The sequence below is a fragment of the Cryptotermes secundus genome, unplaced genomic scaffold (genome assembly GCF_002891405.2).
Source record: "Cryptotermes secundus unplaced genomic scaffold, Csec_1.0 scaffold356, whole genome shotgun sequence".
Classification (NCBI taxonomy): Eukaryota; Metazoa; Arthropoda; class Insecta; order Blattodea; family Kalotermitidae; genus Cryptotermes; species Cryptotermes secundus.
In genome coordinates this window covers 771,643-789,017 of record NW_019739946.1, presented here as the reverse complement: position 1 = coordinate 789,017, position 17,375 = coordinate 771,643, and the positions used below count along the sequence as shown (strand labels likewise).

The 17,375-nt window shown below is 41.8% G+C and overlaps 1 protein-coding gene across 1 annotated transcript in view; it reads left to right on the top strand.

Moving 5' to 3' along the window:
- LOC111872083 (pikachurin) overlaps positions 1 to 17,375 on the top strand; it is a 147,282-nt gene that overhangs the window by 86,704 nt on the left and 43,203 nt on the right. The window contains exon 4 of the mRNA XM_023865628.2: positions 9,431 to 9,620. Coding sequence (XP_023721396.1) covers positions 9,431 to 9,620 — 190 coding nt within the window. The remainder of the gene's footprint in view (positions 1 to 9,430; positions 9,621 to 17,375) is intronic.

The following is a 17,375-nucleotide window of genomic DNA, read 5'->3' as shown; positions in this document are numbered from 1 at the left end:
TAAGCAACAATTGAATAGCAACAGAGGAGCAGTGTTTTCTATGTGGTCCATGCCGAGATGTTGTAAGCAGGATAATTGGAGAGCAATGAATTAGTTGTGGGACAGTTGCCAGCCTGTAAAAATGTGAGCACGAAAGCAGAGGGATTATTGGAAACCATCACCAGGCAACGACTGGTGAAGACAAAGCAGGCTGAGAAGAATTAGTACGTGCTGTAGGGAACTGCAGAGCGTGTGAATTAGCGATAGTGGTATAGTTGCTTGTAGTTACGACTTGTAAGTTTTCAATAAATCCGATCATCAATCCAAACACCGTCTGTAGTCACTCATACACGTGACAACATGTATACTGGCATGGGAATTTTGTTTTCTTATACTTGCATCCGTATTTTCATTCCATTCCTGCTCCTTTGCAGTATAAGAAAACAAAGCTTATTTGTCTGTAGAAAGGACCGAGTTCTGTTATGTAAATGACACCGAACTAGATACGACATGGAGGTACTCGTGAGAAAATTCAGAAACTTGGGTACCGTTGTCACTGGCGAATACTACGAATGTTGGAGTTGTTTTTTCCTTAATTTCCTATGGTCTGCAATAAATTCGACTTTGTTGAGGAAAACTTTTTCTCGAGACTTCAGAAATTTCTAAATTCGGTCTTATGAACTTCCCTTACTCTCCCCTCCTCCCACCCCTCTCTCTCACGCGCACACACCGTTCGAGGCCTAAATAGAATCCATCCAGATATCAAGAAGCCAGGATCTTTCAATGTATCCACTGCATGGCACTTGCTCTGTGTAGGACGAAAGAAGGAATTCTGTTAGTTTCTTTGTCATTGGCGAATTATTTTTGTTAGGGTGATAAAATAATAAAATGTAATGGGCTAGCCAGGGAGCATGCATGATAGAGCATTCAGATTATTGGTCAGAAATCCACCATAGAAGAGACCTCTTGGGATATCTAAGAATAGGCTGGAGGATAATATTAAAATAGATCTTGAAGACAGAATATGAAGGCTTTGGATAGGGTCCCGTGACCAGCTACTGTAAACGTAATGCTGAGATTCACAAAAATAGCAAATTTCTTGGTCAACCTAGTACGTATCAGCATTTCAATGAATGCTCTATACGTTTAAATTGGTTTTGTAGTTAATCACTTAGTTGGTTAGGTTGTTGGTTTGTTCGTTAGTTAGCTGTATACTTGCTTGCTTCAAGACGACTTAGCGGTATTTTTATTATTGTATCACCGGTATAAATGAATCTTATGATATCAAAAGAGTGAAATTAAGGATGCTGTGATGGGCTGGGTATGTAGCTGTGATGTGATAAACGGGAAATGCATGTGAAATATTAATTGAAATGTTATTGTAAAATGGCCGCTTAAAGACCGAATGGAGTTGGGAGGATAACAAAGATTTTGAGTTCTCACAGCGGAGACTGTGCAGAATGCAACGTGTGTCTTCACCCCAGAAGACTACGAATTTTAACGAAATGTGCCGTGAACATGAGAAGTGGAAGGAACTGGCCGAGTACTGAATTCAGTGGCTGGCTTTGGTATTATCCAGTTACCAGAGAGAGAGAGTGAATGAGTAAGCTTATTTGTCAAATAATCATAAAACAATCACCTTGTAGCTGTCCCTCGCAGAGGGTAGAAGTAACTTATTTCTATGTAGAGTGCCGTCTTCTGGGATGTGGCTCGTGTAGATATTTTGTTAACCGAAGTTTCGGAGGAACATATCGCCTCCATCTTCAGGGTATGAGAAATCCGCGACCGATGAACCAGCACATATGCTTACAAGATTTTGTAGGACTGTGTGTGTGTATGCATATGGAAAGACAGTAATCTATCAGTGAGACAAACTCGTCAGTTCATGGGCCCAGCTACTGCGATATACTGCGACAAGCGGGAGTTCGCATTTGTGTTGATTGTGACTCACAGCTGGCTAAAACAAGGGACTGCAAGTCTGAAGGTGCCGTCTATTGCTTCCGTGGAAACAGGAACCTTTGTCTACGTCATCAGCAGTATTAAAGGCAGGAAGAGGTTCACGCGGTTATTCCCGGTTGATATTGCTCAATAGCTCACTGAGCATAAGATCCTGGTTTCTGCTACCTACCGCATTCTGCTCACCGCACTTAGCAAAACCTCAGACCTGCTCAGTGCTTGCAGGATTTCTCTGTCCTTTGAAACCGAATAAATTTAAGTCCCTGGTACGTCAGACAACCAAGTATTGTAAAGGGGAATAGCATATGACATAATTCTATCCTTCCTTTAAAATAACTGTATTTTGTTTTTTCTTTTCAATAAATCAAACTAGAAATTGGTATTTTCTATAAGGTCCTGACTCTCTCGAACCAACATTTTCCAGTGCAGGAACCACAGACCGGAGACACTGCCTGTGTTTTCTTCTGCACTCTTCTGCACAACTGTTTTTTCTGTGCTTGCCCAGCCGAGTAACTTAGTAAATTAATTAAAAGATTCGCTTGATAATATGTGTACCTACATGTCATTTTGGACTACTTTAACTTATAATTTTAGTCCCTAATTATTAATAATAGCCGGTCACAATAGCCGCCCACTCAAGATATGGATACCTGTGCGTGTTTATTTTGTGTTTGTGCCTTCTAAAAGAAGTTATTGAAGGAAAGATAGAGGGGCGGATAGAAGTGACAAGAAGACGTAAGAAGATGCTGGATGACCTTGGGGACAGAAGAGGATACTGTCATTTGAAGGAGAAAGCTCTAGATCACATTAAGTGGAGGAATTGTTTTGGAAGAGACTGTGGACCTGTCGTCTGACAGATTACTGATGATGATGATGATTGTTCTGTGTGTAGGTAGGGGCCTTGCGACGGGCTGATCCCCCGTTAAAGGAGTCATACCGACTGTGTATAAGATTAAGAAACTGAAAAAAAAAAACAGCCAAGTTCCAACAGAGGGCTGTAGAACCATACATAGGAGTAGATGGTTGAATGGAGTATCTAACAGACAAATTGAATCGGCTGAAAATGTAATCGGAGAATTATCTGTACAGTACCGTTTAAAACTCTGATTTTCCTGAGAATTCCTACAATCTAAACGCATAAAAATGTGCTGATCATCGTAAATAAATAATAAAGGCCACCTCTGCGGCCTGTATTTTGTTCCTGCGGGCACTAACCAGGTCTCGAATCCGGATCCCTTCTGTAGATGTTCCGTGTTGCATCTCATTCGTTGGTGGGCCAGTAATGGTTCCTCTGAAGTGTAATTCATCACTCTTATGTTGCGGGTGATTGCGATCTGCCTCGCGCAGTAATTATGCTAATGGCTCTGCTATTTACCGTGCCATTCAGTGGCCAATGATTGTGTTATTAGCTCCAGATTTCCTCTGTAATCTTATAGCACACTGGGGATTTTCTGACTAGAATGCATTACCTTTTATCGCCGTTAATGGATGTACGATTATCAAGCTGAAGATATTAAAATGTATTTTAATAACCCAAATGCAGAACGCGATACGATTTCGTGTTTAATGAAAAGTAGACGTTGAATGGGAAACGTGAAAGTAAACATAATGGCGGCTAAGTGACTCAGCGAGTGGATTAATGAGTAAGTGACTGGACTAATGAATTAATGAATGAGTGATTGATGCAGTGTTAGTTTAACACGCTCTAGTTGTTCAGGAATATGGCGATCTCGTTCACAGAACACCAGAATATAACTTTGCCTTGGATGGCGTCGTGGTTGACTGAAATCTCACAGAATAAGCGACGGTTTAGGAAACACACAAACGCCTATTGGTCGATTCTAAGTGTTCTGACGATGGTGTATAATACTCACTACATGTCTTCACAAGTTTTTCCATTTTTTTCTTATGCATCGGTGCTCATGCACTTAGTTTTGTTGGCTAGGTTTGTAGCACAGATTTCTGCCTCCTTTTCTATCCTAGTTCCACGCATGCGCCTGCTTTATCACAATTTTTATTGCATATTTTCTTGTTATATCCCGCCGAATTAGCCTGGTCTCAGATAATTAAATAGCTATAGTGAATCTGACAGGGGTTTGGCCTGGGGATGTAAATAGATCACCCTGTTCCTGAGGGATATAAATACGGGACCTGGCCCTCCAGGTTGGGGCAGTCTCAATTCTGAGACAGTAATCGGACCTGAGAATGACTGAACTGACGAGGACCAGCGGCTATTGTAAACGATATAACCCATCCTATCATCAAAGAGAATGTTACGTAAGGGCTATACTCGCATGTGTTCAGTTGAAAAGAATGCTGGTCGTGAGTCTTAAGGTGCTTGTCGCCAAGTCGTGAAGTAACGCTGACTCTGACTGACAGGGGTTGTTCAGTGAATGAAGTTAGCTCTCTCTAAGGGACCCAACAATGCAGGTGTCTTCCACCCTTCACCTGAGGACGGAAACACATCCAGTTTCCAAAACTTTTTTTTAGTTTCTAGAATACCGGGTGATGGACAAAGTCCAAACCCGCAGTAATTCTGATACAAAGACCCATGTAAACATGTGCATGTCGAGCCCATGAAGCTTTTGTAACTGCAGACTTTTATATTCTGACTTACGGGAGGTGAGGTGGCGCTGGGGCACGTTTTCTCCGAGTACTTCGGTTTCCCCTGCCAATCTTCATTCCAACAATTGCTCCACAATCACCCTCGCCTATCATCTGGGCCTGGTACAATAGGCCAGAAGTGGCCGCAGTACAAGGGACTTAGTCCCACCCCACTAGCCTTAAAAAAATTACGGGAGGTGAGGCTGATTGTGAATGGCGAATTGGTGACAGTGTGGTCTGTTTTGAATTCAGCTTACCAATATAGCATTACTGCCGGGACTAAAGGAAAATTACGAGCACCCTCAACCTGTGTGACCGGCCTCCTAGACCCTCCGAAATTAGCAATTCCTGGTAAATATGATGATTTATGAATTTGTCATATGAACTGAATCCTCGTGTACTTTATACCAGACGTTAAAGTGAACCTAGTGTTGCACTTGAGTGGTTGGTACTCTGTCTGACTCATATGCTAGAGGTTGCGAGTTTGAATATCGGTTCGAAAATCGGCTATCCAGGGGGCCNGGGGGGGGACCTTCGTAGTTGTATAAGTCCTCGTTGCGAATTCTGGAACATTCTTTGTAACAACCCACGGTCATATCCTTCCACAACATTTACGAGTCATCCGTGTTATCCGTTCCATTACTCGTGATCATTCTACCGTTTAACGGGTTGGAGCATGAAATTCACGTAAATAATGTAGCATGTAGACCCGTTACTGGGTAACGACCTCGAAACAGGCAACGAAACAAGATCCGCTGCTGGGCAGTAGATTCCTAATAAGCAAGTATACACAGCCGTTTCTGAGTAACGCCTCCGCAAACAAACATATTCTCACAGAAAAGATTGGAGTACAACAATGAATGGTGTTTTCTACGCGGTCCGTCCTGAGATGTTATAAGGAGGACAATTGGGACAAGAGAAAGGGAGCCTGTGGAGGGAAGACTTAGTCGGTGCAGTTGAGAGCCAGCGAGCAACGAAGTCAGCGTGGAAACTGTTAGAAGCCGTTAGCAGGGAACGATTTGGTGAAGATACAGCAGAATTATAAGTCTTGGCATATGCTGTAGTGATTTATAAAGTTTGAAGGTTAGCGATAGTGTTATAATTATTTGTAGTTAGGAGTCGTGTGGTAAAGTCAATAAATTCAAACTCAAACCCAAACTCCGTCTATAGTCACTCATATACATGATAATAATATTTACAAATCCAAATTGTCAATGAAAAATCCGTCGAGTGTAACAATGTTTTAGGTCACTTATTTATCTCACTTGCCTTACATGTTTCGGTTCAAGAAAAACCATCATCAGAGGCACGTATTACAAACACATGAAAACACTGGCGTTGTTTAATGTACACAGTATGTAAGCTGCGTGGACGCTGTTACAGATGTCGAAGTGTAAAAGCACAACACTTTCTAGTAACATTGAATGCACGTACAACTCTTGCATTCCATCTGAAAATTGCCCTCAAATTGAGCCGTCAATGTTAAAATATTTAAAAGTTTAAAACATTTAAAGTAAAATGTTCGGCTCCTTCTTGTTGATTCGTCCCGATGATGGGAAATGTCAATTTGAGGTTGTGTAGGCTTATGGTCGGATGTTTCTTATGCGTTGTGTGTTGTGTACTGTTGATAGTGTAACGGACCAAAAATGAAACAATTCAAAATTTATAAATCCAGTTCCTACTTTATAGGAAACTTGCTGCATCTGCATTTCAGTGGTCAACCAGTTAATGATGATTAGGAAAATAATATCTGTTTATTCTGTGAATCATATGAAATATATGCATGCTCCGAAATGCGCAGTTCTTTAATATGAAAGGAAGTGGTACATTTGTAGCCACTGTACTTTAAGCGGATTAACGGTATCCAATCTCTGCAGTTGTAAAATCGTCATGTAATCCGAGGATTTCCCATCTTTAACTATGCAAATGATTCTTGTTTAATAATTCATTGATTACTGCCACAGTTTAGCTCTTTCAAATAATTAATAACATTTCAAAATCCCTAGAGCATGTGAACTTGAGATATGTATTTATAAAATGTTCAGCGTATGAATCTTAAGCAAAATTCGCCAATAATTGTTATTTTCGTACACGTTAATTCAGTGCACTTTTGGGATGAATTGTGATGGAGAATAACAGCAAGAATAATAAAGACGGCATTCCTTAATGGGGCCATTGGTGCAATCATTTCTTATTCGTTCAATTGATTGAAATGTATACCTTCTAACAATCAAGTTCCTTCCGTCAAATGTGACACTTTTATAAGTTTTCCACCTCGTCACCACCTGCCTTACATGTTTCGGCTCACCACGGAGCCATCATCAGAGGCATTTATAGTAGAAAAAGAAATCACCAACACACAAAACTTCACTTTGTTAAAAATAGCCACGTTCCAGTTAATTAAAATAATTACANCCGACAGAACAGACAACACACGTCAACAACATCCCGAAGAAAAAAGACTGGGCCAAGCGGGAAAGAATTCTAGGAATTTTAAGAATTCTTACTTCAAATAACGAAACATAATTTTTACAGAATTAACGACGAATTAAATAAGAAAGCTACCGTGGTGTGTGGAAAACCTTTAGTGAACCGACACTCTCGGCAATTTTAACTATTGTAATTATTTTAATTAACTGGAACGTGGCTATTTTTAACAAAGTGAAGTTTTGTGTGTTGGTGATTTCTTTTTCTACTATAAATGCCTCTGATGATGGCTCCGTGGTGAGCCGAAACATGTAAGGCAGGTGGTGACGAGGTGGAAAACTTATAAAAGTGTCACATTTGACGGAAGGAACTTGATTGTTAATTTGTTAGTGTGACGGACCAGAATGAAAGACCTTAAAAATATACCTTCTAGTTTTTTTATTGAATTTTGAGAAGACTGTCTTCTGACTTGTGCCTACTTAACTTACTTACTCATGGAGCTGAACCCTTCTTGAGGAGAAGCCAATTCTGCAGCTACTAAAAAATTCCCCAGCATTTTATGGAACCCAAATGTTCATTACTGTGTTCACAGGAGCCCTCCACTGGTCCCTATCTTGAGCTAGATCATTCCAATACAACCCATCCCATCCTATCTCTCTAAGATCCGTTTTAATATTGGCAACCCACCTACGCCTTGGTCTTCCCAGTGGTCTCTTTCCTTCTGGCTTTCCAACCAATATTCTATATTCATTCCTCTTCTCCCCCATTCGTACTACATGCCCTGCCCACCTCATCAAGTCTTGTGATTTCTAATCAGGAAATATCGGAATCTAACCTTGGCAGGACTACCGACTGTCTCCACTTTTATATATATATATTTTTTTCAGTTTCAAAAGTCGAATGCTGAGATAGTTCCCTGAAATATGCCACGACTATCTTCTTCATAATCCTTTCCTACCCTCCGTTTCGGATTGCAGTTGCCTCACTGCTTATGTGCGAGGCAGGCAGACGCTGTGTCTCCATGTTAGCAGTGTTACATAAGCAGTTATGTAGACGGCCACTATAAATAACATATTGGAATGCAGGAAATAGTGTTTGTGCATGTGCTTTCTTTGTGAGAAATGCATGAAATGAAGTAACAGTGGAGAGGGCAGAATCCGAACTTTCTGTCCACCTTCAGGTTTCTTTCGAAAGGTACTCAACGGATATTAATTAAATTTGGTTTTCAGATTTGACACAAAAATTGTGTGGAGAATTTAGTTTTGTTCATGCCGATCAGTTAGATCTCTTACAATACATGAAGATCAAGTCAAAGTTTGTATCACATTTGCCAAAAGTGACTTCATACACAAAAATTTGAAAGGTGGCATAAAAGAAGTATCTAATTAAGATCTACAACTTCTGTTTTAAATATTCAGCTACTTAACGAAAGACTCCATGCCTTTCAAAATCTACACTATGATCAAATTTGCGAAAGTAGGCTTGTGTCTTCAATAAATGAACATCTCGAAAAAGCATCTATATAGAATCTCAAAAATTCATTTCATCAGTAATCTGTCAGACGACAGGTTCACAGTCTCTTCCAAAACAGTTCCTCCACTTAATGCGATCCTCTGTTTTTGGAAAGAGACTATCCAGGAAAAGTGATAATGTGGTAGTTTTTCCATTTGCTTTCCACATCGCAGTACAACAGCCGTTCAAACCACTCTGGTCACGCCTGTTGCTATACGAACTTGAACCATCTCGAGCATCATTTGCTCTGTGCTTCAAGTCGCTGCTGATGACGCTGCTTCCAGCATCAGTTTTTGGTTTTTGGTGTCTCTCTTCGTCTGATGTCTACCCTTTGACCTGTCCAGCAAGGGAGGCCCTGCCAGTAGCTACGCTACCGCTGGTATAGCTCTCAGGTTCCTTGGCATACTCAAACCCCCTCACCACGATAAGGAGGAGACACCAACGAGGGGAATCTCAAAAATACGTTTGAAAAATATGAGCATTTGCATTGCATCGGAGTACACCTCTCTGAGTAAGCTTACGTCATCAGAGTACCCTTGCTTAAAACGTGTTAGTAATAAACACTCTTTGAATTACGGCTCAACCCCACCTTGATGTCAACACTTACTAAATAAGGTAAAGGTAAAGGTATCACTTAACAGGCCTTGGAGGCCCATAGGGTTGTGAAATGTTGAGGTTCCCACATTTTCTTGACAATCAGCTCACAGATGGCGGTAACGTACTCATTTCTGTTAGAGGCTGAGTCGATCCCAGGGCCATAGCACGGCTGGAAGGATTAGGTAAATTGAAGAAATCCACCTCATCAGGATTCGATCCCGCGACCTTCCGGCTTGTAGCGTAGTGCCTCAACCAACTACGCTACAGTACATAACGCATTACCTGTAAATGTAAGCCGAAACCATGTAGGTCTGTGTTGCGAGAGGATAATGCAGTGACACTTTCTCTTCCTCAGGGCCTGTTTTCGCGCATCACGTTTCGGGAGCCACTCTTCGTCGGCGGTCCGGGTAACACGACTGGACTTGCTGAGAAGCTGCCCACAGAGGATGGGCTGAGAGGTTGCATTAGGCACCTGGAAGTGAATGACCATGTCTATAGGTTCAACATTGCGCCCCTCGGGGACTCAGTCAAGGGATTTGATGTCGGTAAGTACAGAACAGATATTTAGCTCCATGTTCTCTCTCTCCCCCCCTCTCCATGAGCAGAACAGTACGGAGGCAGATCTGGAGAGGCAAAGCTGACAGAAGGTAATTGCCCTGAAGGATTCCAATATTAAATTATCCCATGCATTGACCGAAATCTGCTGCCTGTGTTCTCAACTGTATCACTGCTGCATTTCCTGTAGTTTGCTTGAGATATTTTTATGAAATTATTCCTACATAAGCATATATTTTTTTAGAAGTTATTAGATTTGCCATTTTTACACACACACACACACACACACACACACACACACACATATATATATATATATATCGCTCTACAGCCCTTTGGACTTTGGCCGCTTTTTCAGCTTCTTAATCCTATACACAGTCGGTAGGACTCCTTGGACGGGGGATCAGCCCGTCTCAAGGGCCCAACCTACACATAGAACAACACAAACAGAATAAACGGACACAGATATGCATGACTCGAGAGGGATTGGAATCCAGGATCCCAGTGTTTGAACGGGAGAAGACAGTTCATGCCTGATACCGCGCGGCCACTGTGATCGGCCTTTTCATACATACTGCATGAAGTTAACGCACAGTGGACAGTTAGTGTCTGCCAGACCACATGATTCATTTCATAAATTAAAACACTATTTTAATTAAATTTAGTACTAATGGCCATAGCCCAATCATTATAGTGGCTACCTACGAACTGAACAACTAAGTTTCGATTCCTGGTAGTGGTAGGATTATTCATGTCTGCAGGGCGAGTTTATAATAATTTAGAAATATTTTAATATATTCATGAACATCGCTGTAGTTGTTAAAGGGTCAGATTTTACATTCATGGCACTGTGATGATACTGTATGTATGTAGTGATACTGGTCAATCACACTGCAATAGTAGTTTCCGCTTGTATTGATATGTCCTTCTGAAGATGGTCTCTCAGACCGAAACGTGGCAAGGATGAAAGATTAAAAAGGAGAAAGAAATATTTATCAGTCGCACTGGACGGAGTTTATAACCGTTTATAATTTTTAATAGCGCTTCTGTTTGTTTTCTCCTTCCACACAGTCCGTTAATCTTTGAAGTATTTAAAGTGTGGCCCTAGAAGTTGTAATTATAACAGCTGTAATTTGTAGGGAAGGCCCTAGGAGTACACGTTCTCATGAACTTTGCACTTACTTTGATATCCAGAAACCGTCCCCTGAAATACGGCATGTAATAAGGAAACGCTCTGTATAGAGCCGTTGCTACCGCCGTTTGGTAACCTGCACGTATGAAGTGTAACTCTACCCACATTTCTGTCACTTTCTCCCAGATATTCTCCTTAGCATTCTGGTATCAAACTCTGCCCCCCCCCCAGGCCAGGCTTTGTTCTTCCCGTAAGCGAGAGACAAGTTTGGCGCTAATATAAATTAAAACGTACGCGTAAAATTGTGGGTTCGTATTTTAAATTGTAGGTTTATGGAAATGAGATGGAGAAATTAAAGATTATGACCCTAGTAATAGCAGACATTCGCCATATTTAACCTGCTCATAACCGCTTCTTATTCTTGATCAGACTGTTAAGTTCACCTTGTTCCTGGGACATTATTGTGAGTAGACCCAGTTTTGTGGTCGAAGGTCGAGGTATAGTTATTAGCATGTTGCTTTGTATACAAGAAATTCACTGTTCGTGCCTACCAAAGGAGACCGGATATGCTCACAGGTGTATTTATGGCCTTCTGTCTCCCTGCTGATTAAATTCCGGTATAGCGCCTTAAATAAACAGCAGCAGCTTCCTTTTTCTTCCCTTTCCAATTCATATTTATCCTGTCATTAATTCTGTATTGTCGCATATCCTGGTAACACGACAAGTAATTAATTGGTTCTGTGGATTGATGATTAGGTTTATTTGACGTCACTAATACAGTCACAGTCGGTTACAACAGTTCACACACTCAACTCCTTCCGGAGCTCTGCTTCGGTCTGCAAAGCACGTTGATTCGCTGCCGAGTCACTTTGACTTCTTGTTCCTCCTTCTGTGTTATTCTTGTCTCTCCTGGTACCACAACTAAACCACAGGAACTATAAGAGCCACACTCCAGAACACATAAAGTCTTCAGATCACATGTTAAATCTTGTACGAACTTCCCGTGAATACCTTCCACCGAGAGCCCAGAACTCTGTCTCTGTCTCTGTCACTGTCACTATCACTATCACTGCCTTTGAACTGTAGTCCAAGTCCAAGTCACATTGCAACTGACGCTCCATCAGGCTGTCTGTCTTGGTGTCGAGCCCCGGCTGGGGCTCATGACCAAATTTTTCTTTTCTTATATGAAAGTTACTGTCCTGTTCATTTGGGGCGCCCTCTCTGACGAGAGGTCGGGTCTGTCATTTGTCAGTAATAGTCCGTGTTAGTAAGTCCATTGTCAGTATTTGCATATGTTTACAAATTTAATCTTAATTCCTATTTCTATGTATAATATATACAGGGCCTCTGTCAATCCAGGCTCAGTACAGCAGATCGCCGTTTATTTTTAAGATAACTCCTTTGCACGGACCCGACGAAAAACACCGTCTCCCACTGTTTGTGGATGCATGTTTACCGCTGCGTTGCCTGGCAACGGACTCCCTATGTATATATCCGTGCTTTTTCTCGGCGTGGACCGCATAGAAAACACAGTATCCCTTCTATTGTTTCCTCTGTTCATGTTTACGGAGCTGTTGCCTGGCAACGCGTTGATCAGATCCGTTACAGGGTACTGTAATTAAACGTGCCCCTCCCTGTAAACACATCTACCCAAAGGCGTTTTGACGAATGGAGATGAAGCTCCAGTCATTCTTAACCTCTAGTTTGGACAGAGTGATTCATGATCCGGCCCTGGTACTCTTTTCATGGGAGCTATGGGCCCCCATAGTCGGTTTGGACACAGTGGAGGCGTAGGGAGGCGTTATTTCCCTACCCGTAATAGAACCCCAATCGTCAAACTCGTGGACAACCACAGTTCGTAAAGACTGTTGTAATAAAAGAAGCATAACTGTAGCTTTAAATTGAACTTATACATTTGTATTCAATTGCTATACATCCCAATTTGCGATGATTGATGTTTGAAATCTTGTTGTCTGGAGTTCTCAGTTTGCACGGTTATATGCATTGATGTAATAGTCATTACAAATTAACTCTCTGGTACTCGAACCCAAAATTCCAGCACCACTGCTTGAGTGATACCCCATTCAGTTGATGTTGAGCCAGTTGCACCCAACATGTGTCCCTAAGGACATCTTAATGGTATTTTTCCATGTCCCCAGCATTAACATTGACTGGTTCCAAGTGGGTTCTTAAACGCGTCCCTTGGCACCCCAGCCGACCTTCATTTCCACCGCTCTGTAGTCTCTGTAGTCTGCAGTCTGTAATAGCGTAACCTTTTGTTGACACGTTTCCTTACATTTTGTTTTCAAGCACTTTTAGTTCATATAGGATTGGAGGTCCTGACAGCAGTGGGAGTACTGTCTTCTGGGATATACCGCAGTAAATTCCGTTGAAAGCCAACCGACGTTTCGGAGAAAATATCGCCTCCATCTTCAGGGTCGAAGAATAAGCCAAGCAAGAGCTCTGCTTGCCTCTTGTTTTCACGCTGGTTTCTTGCTCGGCTTATTCTTCGACTTTGAAGATGGAGGCGATATGTTCTTCCGAAACGTCGGTTGACTTTCAGCGGATTGCACGACGTTATATCTTCGCCATTGGTTCATGTTTTCAGAGCAAGAGACCACTTTCCTCAACCATACCGAACAAGAAACAATATTATTGGTCGCGCTAGTCAGTGCTTGCATCGTGTTAACTCGACAGTAGCGTCAGAAGTTGTGGAGCGACCCTCCCACCAATTCAGTTCCTTAAGTGGAATTCAGTGTTCACCCCCTGGCGGACTTCAGTGAACATTCCCAGTGTTTTTCGTTTATGTCGGGGCATCTGAGGCGCCCCTTAGGTCCATCATCTAATTAATCCCAGTTGTGTTCACCTCCTGGGTCTTGAGCTTCTAGCGGGTACCACCTCTGCACACTGGAGGGCAGACATCTTAACTGAGGTTTGTGGCGGGTTTGCTCAGACCGTGCAGACAACTGGTGGAACAGTACCATAAAGCACACCACGGCCATTTCCTCCCATCCACCCAGTAGTTCTTGAGAAACTTGGCAACAAACTTCCCACCTGGTTCTGGGGCTCGAGGGTTCATTGCCATGTTCACAAGAGCCCTCCACTGGACCGTATCCTACACCAGATTAATTAATTTCAAATTCCAATATATTTTTCCTTTTAAGATTACTTTTAATATTATCCTTCCATTTACACTTCGGTCTTCCAAATGGTTTCTTACCTCGTATTCTGACAAAGTTGAATTCTCATTTTTCAGCGTCCCTTGGGTGTGGGTGAGGAGTACAAATTATAAAGCTTCTTATGATAAGATATTCTTCAGCCTCCTGTTTATTCCTTTCTCTCAGACATGAATATTCTGTTCCTCTTTGTGAGACCAAGTTCACATACATACGAAACAATGCGATGCTGGATTTGTTTTAGTGAGAAAACAAAATATTCTTAACTGAATGGCAGCATGCACTTCCAAATTTTAATGTGCTCGTAATCTCTTCGTGTGTAGTGACTCTTATTTATTACCGTCGTTCCGAGGTATTGAATGGATTTGTACGTTTGCATTCGTCTTAATTATATATGGGCTGCGTAAGAACAGCTGTCGTAACAGTGGCACTGCTCTCCAGCATCTTAACCTATTTTCGAAAAATTAAATCATAGTCAGCTTCTGTATACTAAAAAATTGAGGTTTCTATTTGAGTAACTTAGTAAATAGTAATGTTTGTCCTCTCACCATAAGGGAGGATAACATGAGAACGAAATGCTGAGGAGGGAGAAGGAAGCTGGGTAATCACGTGTGAAAAGCACACACAACGTTAATTGGAAATTCTGTAGGGAAGAGACCACTGGGAAAATAGTGATTGCTACCGTGATATGGCGTGGGCCGCATTCGTCTGCCTCTGGACAGGGCCCAGTGGCTTGTTGTTATGAACACTATCATGAATTTATGGGTAATTTCTGAGGCAACTGAGCTGCTCAGGCAGGGCCACTCTTTCTTGAATTAGTTTTTATTTCTGAAAATTATTCCATGAGATAAGTTTGGAATTATGGCCTTCCACCTGAGGCCCAAATTGGCCTCACAAGTAGATGGGCTCACCTCCATAAGTCTGCCCTCGTGACGTAAAGGAAAGAAGATATATGTGTAGTCGGTTGGTTGCCTTGTGTCAATAAGGATGAATGTGATTGCTGTTGTCACCGAGAGACAAGCCTCGTGGGAAGTGAACCCAACTGCAGCAATCATGCAAATTGTGTGGGGATTGTCGTTTGGCATCAGGACTGCCACGAGCATCAAGTTGACTTGAACTCTGCAGCTGCGTCAGTCATGAGTGCCGGCGGGGGGGGGACAAGGTAGGATCTCTTGTACATTTTTGTGAAAAATCAAAATTGGACAAGAAGTTCTGGGACGCGGACCGCATATAAACACCGCGTCTAACAATTGTTCTGTTGTTGCTTGTGAATTCGTTGCAGCGGGAATGTGTTTAGCGAGCCGTTGCCTAAAAAGAGCCGTCTTTTCTTTCTTCACTATTCCGGCTTTCAGGCGTTAAGGGGAATACAGATACACACAGAGCAAGGTGATCTTATAAGCCTGTGGTTCATTTTACGGTGCCGTAGGTATGTAGGATATGCAGAATCGAACCGCAGGATGTTTAATGAAAGATTAATTCGACAGGATGTGAAAGGAAGTGGCCGTGGTCTATTTCAAGGTACGCTCTCGACATTCGCCTGGAGGGACTGAGGAAAGGCACGAAAACCTCAGTCAGGACAGCCGGTGTCGCTACTATTATTCGAACCGAACACTTCTCGAATACAAGCCAAGGAGTTGCAGCTCTACTAATCTGCTCGGTCCTAGGTTCAATGCTTGTCTGGTTTTGTTGCCTGTGACAGTTGCAACAAGTTATATCTTAATGAAGCCTAGAATAAATAAAGACGGTGAAGACGCTGAAGTACAAAAATTACGTAAAATTGGTTTACATCTGAAAGCAGTACATAATATAACTTAACCACGTCCTGCACAGGCTACATACTGACCTCACGTTACTGAAGGCTGACCTTCCCATGTCGCTTTCTCCTAGCCTAATTTTTCATTCTCACTCTTTGACTTTTCTGTTTCATTTTAAAACAATATTTGTATTTCATTTGTTTGCCTTTAAACATGGATACGCCTTTAAGCATTTCGTTTGTAAAAGAAATGAAGAGAATTTATTTTTCTCCGATGTATTTTCATCTTTCTAACTAAGAACCTGTTCAAAAGAACGAGAAGACAGTAACGGAAAGAGATGAAACTTCTGCAACAACAAAAAAAAATGAAGTAGAAATCTTCATTTGCCATAACCTCATAGACGTCATGCTAATTAGCGAAACGCATTTCACAGACAGATCTTATTTCAAAATACCCCAATACACGACATACTACGCAAATCTCCCTGATAACACGGCACACGCTGGGACCGCTATACTAATCAAATATACTGTTCGACATCTTGAACTACCGAAGTATGAGAAAAATCCTATGCAAGCCACAGTAATACTGGTTAAAATGATGCCGTACGACCTAAAAATCGCTTCAGTATACTGCCCTCCTCGGTATAATATAAAGAAAGAACAATTCAGCTAGTTCTTCCGGACGCTCGTGCCAATATTCATAGCAGGAGGTGACTTGTAATGCAAGCACACTCTATGGGGCTCCTGCCTCGCAACAACCAAAGGCAGAGAACTAGCAAACCTGATCCAGGAGAGAAATTACTGTATCCTGTCAACCTGCGCTCCAACTGGCCCACTGATGACTCCGAAATTCCGGATCTCCCTAGATCTTTTCATCACCGAAGGCATCTCCCCAGCATACATGCACACAAAAGCTAGCTATGATCTCTCTTCTGATCACTTGCCTATACTAGCAACAATCAGCAGCCTCATCATCCACAGAAACCTCCGATTGGGCTACATAACAAAAGAACTAATTGGGAACATTATCGCACCGAAATTGAAGAAAACATAAACCTAAAAGTAAGCATCCAATTCCCAACGGAAGTGGATAATGCTCTAACAAACTTAACAGCTACTCTCACAAAGGCCGCTGAACAGGCAACCCCTAACTGCAAACCCATAATCAAGTCTCAAATATCATCTCAATCGAGATAAACAAACTAACAGCAGTCAAAAGAAAAGCAAGAGTCAAATGGCACCGAACACACACACCGCAAGACAAAACAGCTCTAAATAGAGCAACTAATCAGTTAAAAATTAAAATCAAAGAAGGAATAGAGCATTTCACGATTATATCATCAGTCTTAGTAGATTTGACAACACAATCTGAAAACCAATCAAACATAAAAAAAAACCTAAACATCAAGTACCCCCAATAAGTGATGAAACGGCACCCAACCCAAAATGGGCCAGAAGCGACGAGGAAAAGACAATGCTTTTCGCTCAGTGTCTTGCAAAGGTATTTACACCAAACGAATCTGAAATAGATCCTGAAGTAGAAGAACAATTGACAGATATCCCTGCGAATATACCGGGAATTAAAAAATCATCACAAGGGAAGTACAAAGAGAAATAAACCACCTAAAACTACGTAAAGCTCCAGGTATAGACCAAATTGCCCCCAAAATACTAAAAGAAT